The sequence below is a fragment of the Bidens hawaiensis genome, unplaced genomic scaffold (genome assembly GCF_021521415.1).
Source record: "Bidens hawaiensis isolate Kalapana, Puna unplaced genomic scaffold, B.hawaiensis_p1.1 tig00026267_1, whole genome shotgun sequence".
NCBI classification, from domain to species: domain Eukaryota; kingdom Viridiplantae; phylum Streptophyta; class Magnoliopsida; order Asterales; family Asteraceae; genus Bidens; species Bidens hawaiensis.
In genome coordinates this window covers 246,480-258,087 of record NW_027494234.1, presented here as the reverse complement: position 1 = coordinate 258,087, position 11,608 = coordinate 246,480, and the positions used below count along the sequence as shown (strand labels likewise).

Genomic DNA, 11,608 nt, shown 5'->3' with positions numbered 1-11,608 from the left:
ATACGTGCTGTATTTGTAGCATAAGGGAGGACTGCGAACCTCGTACGTGCTATGAATTAGGTTGCAACATAGGGAAGGACTGCGAACCTTGTACGTGTTGTGGATGTATTACAACATAGGAAAGGACTGTGAACCTTATACGTGCTGTATTTGTAGCATAGGGGAGGACTGCGAACCTCGTACGTGCTATGAATTAGGTTGCAACATAGGGAAGGACTGCGAACCTTGTACGTGTTGTGGATGTGCTATGGTATAGGGAAGGACCGCGATCCTTGTACGTACCATAAATGGTGAACATAGGTAAGGACTGCGAACCTTGTACGTGTTCACGACCTTGAGTACAGGTATAGACGGTGGACTATGAACGTACTCTCGGTTTACTGAGGTTAGTGATTGTAGATATGTATGTATGTATGGTAGCAAGTATGTATGTAGAACATAAGGGTAACTAGTGAAGTATGGATATGTATCTACGGATATGTATGTATGTGTATGTATTGTATGGCGATCGATTAACTAGAACTCACTCAGCGTAGCTGACTTTTAGTATGCACGCAGGTGAGCTGATTATAGAGTTAGCATGAGGATGGCACATGGCATGGATTGAACGGCTGGCATCTGAGGAAAGAAGAAAAGATTCAATGTTTTGTAACAAATGATTGATGTTTTATATTCCGCGAAAAGTTTTAATGAACTCTGATTTGTAAGAACTGTGTTTATGAGTAAATCCGACGCTAAAGTAAGGCTACCGGGTTCGGGGCCTTACAATTGTAGTATGTGTAGTTAAATACAAATGTGTAGGCTATAACATGAAGTAGTTTTTTATATGTAGGTTAATATTGTGATCTGTGTAGGTTCATATATGTGTTCGTATGTGGTATTTCGAATTGTTTATGTTTAAATTTTATTGCATGTATATGTATTGTGTATGTGGTATTTTGAATTATGCATGTGTAAAATTTACTGTGTTTAGTTTTATATATGTACAGTGTAGGTGATATTTCGAACTATGTGCGTGTAAATTTTATCTTGTGTTATTATATTTGTATGCGGTATTTTAAATTGTATATGTGTAAATTTTAACGTGTGTAAGATCAATTGTATATTGTATAGGTGGTTTTACGATTTCGGTATAAAATTAATAATCTTCCTAGATTTGGTTAAGCTAGAAAAACTATGACGAAGGAATTAATCATAAATTAAAAATACAAAAAAAAACAATTTAAAACAAAAATTAGTTTATTAGTTATATTTGTTTTGGTTGGTCAAATATTTTTTATGATAGATAAAACTAGTTGTATTATAAAAGTATTTAGATTAAAAACAAAAAGATGTATAACTTATCCTAGATATTTGTTACTTTCCATACATGCCAAAAAAAACTTGTACTAAAATGCCCTCTTCTATTAAAATAAAATATAAATAAAAGAAAAATTATGATTGGTTGTAATTACTTCTAGCGTTAAAACAATTTTGAAATGAACCTAATCCCATACACACACACATATAGGATTAGGTTCATTTCAGAAGTGATACTTATAGCGATAAGTGATCTCAACCATTAGATTATTAATCAAGGTTGAAACATTATTGCATTTATTGTAATTAATAAAATTCGAAAGACATTAAAATAAATAACAAAAGGGTAGTTTAAGTAGAATAAAATAATTCATCATTTAATTTAATTTGTCTTATATATCCCTAAATATAAGCTCAAAGCATAAATATCTAGAATATATTATTTGTTAGTTACAATTTATTTATTTCATTATATGTTAGTGTAAGATTTAATTTTTTCTTTTTTAACCAATTAAAAGTTATAAATTTATAAAATTTAAGCAAAATTGTATCTTCATTATTGATTGCTCTTTTGGAGAAAAAATCAAAATAATTTTAAGGTGCGTAAGACGGAACAAAAATGTGTACGAAGAAATTGAAAATGTGTATGAAAAAGAATAAGACGTGTATGAGAAAATTAAAGATGTGTAGAAATTATTTGAAGATGTGTAGGAAGAAATTAAATATGAATAGGAAAAAAATCGAAAATCTGTAGGACGGAAAAAAAAGTGTACGACAAAATTATGTGTAGGAAAAATATATGTTGTGTATTAGAAAATTAAAGATGTATAGTAAAAAAATTAAGACCTGTATGAGAAATTAAATGTGTGTAAGGAAAATTGAATATATGTAGGAAACATTTGAAGATGTGTAGGACGAAAAATATGCGTACGAATAAATTAAAAATATGTAGTAAAAGATTAAGATGTGTGAAAAAAATTAAAGAAAGAGATTCAAGAAAAGAATATTGTTGTTTAAGGAGAAGTCAAGTGATAGAAGTGATAGGGTAAAAAAATATAAAGATAAATTTATTGTTTTATAGATTTATTGATTTTTTAAATCTTTTAGTTATTGTGATTAGATTCATAATATTAATTAGAGATGTAACTTGTTTGGTTTAATTATATATTTTAGCTATAGAGAGAATACATTTATATTACTTTAATACATTTTTCATATATTTTAATGATGTAAGATTAAAATTTAAATGAGTGATTCAAATAGACTTCTTGCACTTTTTGCTGTAACTTGACTTCTCGCATGAACCATATCCCCTATATATATAAATAATAAAATAATTTTAAAGTATTACATGATATATGGCATTTATAAAATACTTATACCATGCTCTCTATGCATAATATATTATTGTGTTCCCTAACCCCGACCTCTATATAAGTGTGTGAATATAGAGCTTTACAACCATCATCATACAAAAAAAAATAATAGTAGTACGATCCTTTTGCAGTAATGGCTTCTTTATTATGTGCATTTTCTTCTCCATTTCTCATTTCAAACAGTTCTTTAATTAGTAGAAAAAGCATCGTTACCTGTGAAAAGCTATTAGTACACAAAAACCAAGTTGTGGATGTTCCTACCACGACAACCTCAGTTAGAAGATCAGGAAGTTATGCGCCTTCATTATGGTCATATGATCATATTCAATCGCTCACCAGCAAATATACAGTATGACTATTAACATTTAGCAGTTTTGTTTTTTAAGTTCATTGATTACTAATCCCGATTTCATTCTTTCTTTGAGCTCTAAAAAAAGCATTTTGACACAGATAATTAACAAAGCAGTCTTAATCTTTTAAAACTACGATCAACTAGTGCACGTCACGTGTCATTTGGCACAACATATTCCAATCTGGCGCGGTGGATTGGATCACTTTGGGAAAACAGATTCTACATGTCATATAGAGTCATTTTCTTAACTAAAAAAACATGAAATGATATTTGAGTAAATAAAAAAGTCAATAGCTATTATGCCAAAGTGCTAAAATGGACATCTTGGTAATTCTCCCTAGAAAATTAACTTGTAACTATAACATTCAATATTATTGTGGTTATGTGTTAGGGAGAGAAGCACATGCCAAGATTGCAAACACTGAAAGAAGCAGTGAGGACCATAATTTATAAAGATAATGAGAAGGAGGAGAATCCTTTAAAGATGCTCAATTTGGTTGATGACTTGCAGAGACTTGGCATATCGTATCATTTTGAGAATGAAATTAGCAATGTCTTGAAAAACATATACCACAACTACTTTGAAACTTCTGAAAAGTGGACTAAAATGGATCTAAATACTAAAGCTCTTGGGTTCAGAATCTTAAGACAACATGGATATCATATTCCTCAAGGTATGATTTATATTACGGGTGACGTAACATTATTTGATAAATCTAACCTCATTGTTTTTTACCTTGTCTGAGTAGAGATATTCGAAGACATTAAGGATGATGCAGGTAACTTCAAGGGACACTTGCAAACATATATCATCGGCATGCTAAACTTGTATGAAGCTTCTTATCTTTCAATAGAGGATGAAAATATATTAGACGATGCTCGAGATTTCACGACTAAATATTTGAAAGAATGTTTAGAGAACAATATTTCTGATCAACATTTGTCAACGTTAATAAGTCATGCGTTAGATATTCCATTGCAATGGATGGTTCCACGAGTGGAATCAAGATGGTTTATTGAAGCGTACGAAAAAAGAACCGCCATGAACCCAACGTTGCTCGAGCTTGCCAAGCTTGACTTTAATATCTTGCAAGCGATTCACCTAGAAGATTTGAAAGACACCTCAAGGTAAACTTTTTTCTGTTTCTTATCAACAAAACTAAGATTTTATTATTTATCATAGTTATTGATATTTGAGTTACAATTTATTTTTAAGTTTTTGTGTTAGTTATCATACTATCTGTTTTCTTTTTCCTATTAAGATAGTTTATATTGATGTTTTAATATTTAGTTGGTTAGCTTTATCATTATTTTATATTCATTGTAATATCTACATTTTTTTTTCTAAAACAAGTGTAATCTCTAAATTTTATTTCCGGCAATTCAACACACATAAAATAATAAAATAATACTATCAATATCAATTTGTTATCCAGTATAACTCTTTCAAAAACTAGGTAGTTCATATGATATGCTCATCATGAACTAGCAGCTCATGCTCATTAGTGTGTTTCGTAAACTTTCAAAAACTAGGTAGTTCATACATAGGCTAGGTAGTTCAAAAACTAGCAGCTCATGCTCATTCGTGCGTTTCGTAAACTAATCATGATTCCTACTACGAATAGATGGTGGAAAAAAACAAGATGGGACTCGAACTTGACCTTCCTTCGAGACCGATTGGTGGAAAATTTCTTGTGGACAATTGGTACTAATTCCCTACCTCAGTTTAGTCCTCTAAGGAGAATACTGGCACAAGTTTTTGCGCTGATTACTAGTTTTGACGATGTGTATGATGTGTATGGTACTTTGGAGGAACTTGAACAATTTACCGAGGCTATTAGCAGGTAGATACAGTTTACATGTAAATCAATTTTAATTTCTTAAATTTTGTGAGATCTAAAATAATTTAGGTTCTAATTTGTAGATGGGATATCAGCTCTATTGATGAACTTCCAGAGTATATGAAGATTTGTTTCATTGGATTCTATAACTCGATAAATGAGATCACATATTATACATTGACGGACATAGGGTTCTTTAACCTTCCGTACTTGAAGAAAGGAGTAAATAATCCATCTAATTAACCATAATATGTTCTAATTACTTAATATTATGATTAGGTATGAATATAGATTTTCTTCTTTTAAAATGGTAATATAAATTGCAGTGGGAAGGTTTATGCAAGGCATACCTGAAAGAAGCACAATGGTACTACAGTGGATACAAGCCAACATTTGAAGAGTACCTGGAAAATGCTATTATGTCTATATCACTTCCTTTAATGCTCACGCATATTAGTTTTTTAACATCCGTTACGTCAACCGATGAAATCATGAACTCAGTGGAAAGAACTGAGAACGTCATTCGCTACTCATCGATAATCCTACGGCTTGCTGATGATCTGGCGACATACACGGTAACTATTTTTATGCATTTGTTTAGAGCACCCACAACACTATCTATGTGGCAGCGTCAGGATCCCAAACCTTTCCCAACTTCAAACATCACCATTGTAGGAGAAGTCTGCCTCCCTCGCCCGGATTTATAAACCACTAAACAGACCAAGCTTGTCACGTCACTCTCACAAACACAACTCACACATACAAACATATATATAACATTTATATATAATTTTAATGAGGTTTGTGACGGTTTAGTGTTGTAGTAGAAATGTGTATTTTTTTAGGAAGTTTGGAATCTAATATGCCAGCGCAGTGGCGGTTTGTGGACGTCCTATGTTGTGGATGCTATTAGTGTTTATGGTTTTTGGTTATATTCATTTAAAATAGGAAAAATTCCCAAACTAGCCATTTTGGCCCACTTTTTCCAATTTTAGCCCAAGACCAAAACAATTTTCAAAAATAGCCAAACTAGTCCGGCGGAAGCCGATTCTGATCCAATGGAATAATGAGCATATCAGGACGCGCCACGAAGCATACTATTCTGTCGGATATGACAGTTTTCCGTTTTGTCCAACGGATTAATGAAACAAACCGGCGTATTAATAAACAGTCGGATTTGACGGTTCAGTTCATTCTTTCATCGGATCCGACGGTTTAATTTGTCCGACGAACCCTAGATTTTCAATTCACGGGGTTTTTAGAAGGGTAAAAAATGGCTAGTTTGGGAATTTTTCTTTAAAATATATTCACATGCTTAACTATTGAGTTATTTTTTCAAGAACGAAATGTCAAGAGGTGATACTCCAAAATCAGTTCAGTGTTACATGCTTGAGACTGGCGCAACTGAAGACGAAGCTAGAATGTATGTGAAAACGTTCATACTCAATACATGGAAGAAGCTTAACAAAGAGCGATCAGCTGTAATGAGTTCTCAATTTTTAAAGGAAATCACGGAATGTGGAACAAACTTGGGTCGGATGGCGCAGTTCATGTACCATGAAGGAGACGGACATGGTCATGACAATGATGTCACAAAATCTCATGTATTATCATTGTTGGTCAATCCAATATAAGGGATGAAATAGTCCATCATTTGTATCAGTAATTGGAGACGGACTTTATTAATGCTAAAATAAGATCGCAAATTATCCCACTTTATGCTGTATGATTCCATGATTGCTATTGAAAATATATTATATAATCCTAAGTTGCACCCTGTAATATATATTATATTATACTAGAGGAGTGCCCGCGCGATGCAGCGGTGTTTGAACATGTTAATCATGTACTAATATAAGTGTTTATGGTTCAGTTAAAACCTTGAAATTGTTTAAATCGGTCATTGGTTTGACTTATTTTTTCTTTTTCTTTTTTTACTTTCGGTTTGTTGGTCGGTTTCAAAATTTTCAAAACGTAGTGAACGGTTGGTTCGCGGTTTATATCGGCAACCGGTCATATGAAACCAGACCAGACTGTAAATGTTGAATGCAATTTAATCCTTTTTATTATTAATTGTTAGATATGTTTTGTAATATATATTAGATATAGTTAAAATTTAATTGAACATAATCTTTTTATTAAAAATAACTTAGCTATACAACTTCAAATTAACCTAATTGCAATATGATTTCTTTTGTTATCTTTGTTGTTATTATTTCACGTCCTAGATCTTCCATTAATATTTACCATTTATGTGGCTAAAATTATCATTTTTTATTTATAATCATCTCAAGTATCATATTATGTTGGTTTTTAGTTAAAATTGATGGTACATTTAATTATTAATTATTTTAAACTAAATTTATTATTGAAGTTTAAACTGTGAAACCAAACTGGAACCAAGACGTTAGTAACGTTTCGGTTTCAACTTTCAATGGTTGAGTTTGGTTTTTGGCGACAAAAACTCTGTATTAACGGTTGGACTCACAAGTTTAACTTAAAAACCATCAAAACCGACACTGAACACCCCTACGTAACATAGTAATTTATTTAAAATGAAAAAAAATTACAACAATATCATATCCAAATTAAAGAGAACAAAATGCTTGTTTTTATGGTGCAATTTGTTTATAAAAATATTAACGTATGAAAAGGCTATAGTCGTTTAAAAAACATGGGTGGGAAGTTAGATTACAAGTTAAATTAATAACATAATATTGTTAAAGATGAGGGACCAAACTTGTAAGTTGAATGAATTGTGTTTAAAAGATATGTTTACACTTATTAATACATGTACCTCATGCTTTAAGTGTTGTAAATTATTTAAAAATGAATGTCTTAAAATGTTGTAAATTATATATAGTATAGATTATGGTTGGACTTTCTTTGACAATGATTTCTTTAAAGTGTAAACTTTTGCTTTAATAAGAAGATGCGACGTGTAACTTGGATTTGGACTACTAATGCATCCAAAAACGTTCTCCTCATAGACAAAAAAAATGTCTTCTCATAAAGGGGTGTCGCTAGATCATTTGGTAATGTTGGTTAACGATGAAAATAGACTTCAAATTTTTAATAGTAGGTAATGGTGGTTAATGTTGGAAATTTGTGACACAAATAAATATTGTTAATATTAATAATTGTTAACGTGCCTCAAATGAAGTAAAAATGAATGTGACATCGATACTCTAACGTGTGTGCTTGAAACTTTGAAACTATGAAAATGAGTTTCTCACATTTGGTGGAATGGGAAACTTTTAAATACGTAGTTTATAAGTGAGAGGGATAACATGATGTATTCTTGTATAACAAGACACATTCAGTGGTAGTTGCAAAGGTGCAAAGCACCTGATGCTCTCAAGTCTGGGCCGGGCCGGGACCGCTCGATGTGTGTAATTTGGCGTTTTGATGGCACACTTTGCACTTTCGCATCGCCGAGGGCTCCTATGTATTTTGCATGTGGTTCTGACCTTTCGAGTTCCATAAGTTGCAATGGATTAATTAAGCTATTCAAGTCTCATACGTATTGCATTGAGTTGAGGACTTAACTCATATACTTAATGGTGTATTAACTCAAGTCATGTGGGTGGAAAATTGCTCATGTATATATACGATCATAGGCTCCTGGATCACATCTATAGAAAACTTCGACCATGCAAACACACACACAACCAAAAGAATTTCCAAGCTTTACGATCTTATGCACTCTTTTGCGGATAGTTCGAGTGCTAGGCTAATCATGAGCTCACAACAGTACTTCATGCTGCAGCTGTTGTACCCTGAGGCCCGAAATATGTTTTAAATGAAATTTGTTAAATAGAAATCCTCAACCATTCTTGTTGTGTTTTTGAATTGATTTTTCTTTGTACTTTTCATTCTATATTGTAACTTTCTTTCTGCTTCTCATGGTTATAGTGGTAATTTTATTTTTGTTTATTCCTGTCTGTGTAATGTAATTTGAATAAATAGCTTATTAAGTTTATTTTATTACCTTTGTGAATGGTTGTCCTTCAATTAACGATCCGAGTAGCTTACGTTGATGAACTAGACAATACGTGTTGATTTATTAATTTTGGTTGTGGACTAGATGTGGTAATTTACGCCATTATGTCTTTATATTGATTTTGAGTATATGTTTATTGATGTTGGTTGTGTTTGATTATTTGTTTTGTTGGTCTAGGCACATAGAGATATGTCACACTTTCAAATTTGACTAACGGAGTTTTACCGTGATGCACGTGACATACCAGGATCTATGTCATTTTTTATACCAAACAACATTTAAAATTATTTAGAAAACCATTTATATCAAATCCAAACATTAGAAAACAAAGCCCAAATCAATAGTTTATAGTTTGGGAGAAACGTAAAAGGAAACTGTTTAAAATAATAAACCATGTGCTTAAGCATGCACAACCCATCAAATGTAAAACAAATTGAAATAAAAATTTGTGCGATAAGTGTGACTCCAAACATATGCAAAGCAATCCGCTCCTTAACACATTTAGCAACCTACACAAGTATAAATACTCAAGGGCCAATAATAGGTTAGTGAGTTCATAAGTTATAGCCAAAAAGTAGTAAATGTAGTATATGTAGATTTAACATTTTTCAAATATACCAGGGTAGCTAACTCATCTACAAGCTACTAGACAGTTGAATCGAAGTTGACTGTATGTAGGCCTTCTTACCAGGTCTATCACAAACACTGATGCATGTATGTTAGGTCAACATACCACCCATTTTACGACATCATAGTCGTTCTAGTGCGACTAGCCCGGGTGGAATTGTTAAACCCAATAGTACTACTCAATTATTCCTCGCTATCCCATCCTAATGGTTCAAAGTACGTCAGGAATTTATGTGATATAGATGGAATCTAGTATAAACTTGTGATATATAAGAAATTACATACATCAGAAACAAGTCGTAGTGTTTTCCTCCAAGAAACCAGTATATGAATAATTCCCTGTCTTCTCCCTGGAAACAAGTATAGGGAAATGTTTTGTGTTTTCTTTCAAAAAACAAGTATAGGAAAATATTTTTCGTTTTCTCTCCAGAAATTAAATATAGGAAAATATTTTGTGTTTTCTTTCAAGAAAACAAGTATAAAAAGCAAGAACTCACTTGGTAACGCGTGTAATAGAGTTTTCTCAAAACTAAAGGAATGCACTTGACTTGTTAACTGTTACCTAGTACGAGTGTTTAAGTCGTGAGAGTGTGTTCAACAACGCATGCAACATCCTGAATTTTCTAAGAATAATATTTAACATATTATTTATTTATGATGGAAAAGTTTACTTGAGTTAGTATAAGAATTAATAAAATAATAAAGATGGAAGGTTAAGTAGGTTTTAAAGGTCCATGGGCTTAAGGGAGTATAAATACCCCTTAAACCCTAATCCTTTCCATTTCCATACATCTCTACACCATAGCCTACACCTTCAAAACACACACTTATATGGTGCTATACGTCGTATATGTATAGCTAGGGGCTATGCCCCTTGGACCCTGCTAGGGGATGCCACCCCTAGAACCCCATTGCCAAGGTCGCTTCCCCCGGACCCCCGTAGCTGGTGGTTACAATAACTTAGAAGTATGGTATAACTAGAAGTAGTTAATTGATACTATGATTAATACACAGTTAGCCGTACACAGCTCAAGAAAGGCATAACCATAAATTCCGAAAGGAATCGCTTACAGGTGAGTTTCTAGCCCATTTACTTGTTATGTTTTCGGGGCTGTGTGCATACTCGATGTGAAATGTTAATACATTTACCTTAGGTGATAAGTGTATGCCATATATGATTTATGTGATAGTTATTATATTGAGGTTATGAATGAATGCTTGTCGGTGCGTGAACGATCTTCGGATATTGTATGTATCGCCAGGGAAGGTGATAGGTAGAAGATTAATGTAAAGGATGCCCAGTGCGGCTGTATGTTATAATGTGGTATGCTTTTTTATGTTAGTGCATCCTGCGTCCGACATAGTGAGTTAGGATGACAAATCCCTCTAACTTGTTTTGGACATAGACGTGGAATGTAACAGCGTAAATAAAGACTGTGACCTCATTAGTGTTCCTTAGGTGGATATTATATGATTAAGTATGTAACGATTCCGGCAGAATCAGGTATACCCTAACCGGTATATACTATTGATGTGTTATTTAATAACGAATATGTGAATTATAATGTGTTTATACAAGTATGTATGATTCACAGTACGGATTATACTCGATTATACAGTTAATCGTATTGGAAATACGATTAACCGATGAACGATTATTGAAACCCGAAAGAATCGAGGATACATTATAGACGAGATACATAATATTTAGTGATGTTTACGAAGTGTTAAAGCTTCGGGATAAGTGAATTAAAGCACAGAAAAAGAAATTTTGATTAATGGTACGTCGGTACGTTAAACGAAACATTTAATACCAAACCAAGCAAGAGACGATCGATCAAGCCGAAAAAGATGCACAATTATTAATAATATGATGTTTCAAGTCAATAAATGTCATGGTTTAAGTTTTTAAAGTTTTTAAATCGGTTTTATATAAATTTCATTTTTAGCCGAAAAACGACCGTTTTAGCCTCGTTTTAAGCCAAGTTAAACATTTAACCAAAAAACGAACTGAACAAGATTATCCAAAACATTATCCAGATTACAGAAATCTGAATATGTGGTTAGAAATGGAGAGGTGGGTCCCACCCCACCTCACCTTATGTCCGAT

The 11,608-nt window shown here is 32.6% G+C and overlaps 1 protein-coding gene across 1 annotated transcript; it reads left to right on the top strand.

The window, feature by feature from the left end:
• The first annotated feature begins 2,808 nt into the window (after positions 1-2,808).
• On the top strand, positions 2,809-6,617 carry LOC143573273 ((-)-beta-pinene synthase, chloroplastic-like). The gene is made up of 7 exons (XM_077058198.1): positions 2,809-3,024; positions 3,419-3,701; positions 3,777-4,155; positions 4,653-4,871; positions 4,952-5,090; positions 5,195-5,443; positions 6,209-6,617. Exons 1-7 carry the CDS (start codon positions 2,809-2,811, stop codon positions 6,500-6,502), a joined length of 1,779 nt encoding a protein of 592 aa, XP_076914313.1. The 3' UTR covers positions 6,503-6,617.
• Positions 6,618-11,608: the final 4,991 nt, after the last annotated feature.

Bases quoted from the DNA above. Each gene is read 5' to 3' on its own strand.
- LOC143573273 (XM_077058198.1), top strand. From the start codon at position 2,809: ATGGCTTCTTTATTATGTGCATTTTCTTCTCCATTTCTCATTTCAAAC. The intron at 5,091-5,194 runs GTAAATAATCCA...TATAAATTGCAG, and splicing joins TTCCGTACTTGAAGAAAGGA to TGGGAAGGTTTATGCAAGGC. The intron at 5,444-6,208 runs GTAACTATTTTT...TATTTTTTCAAG, and splicing joins ATGATCTGGCGACATACACG to AACGAAATGTCAAGAGGTGA.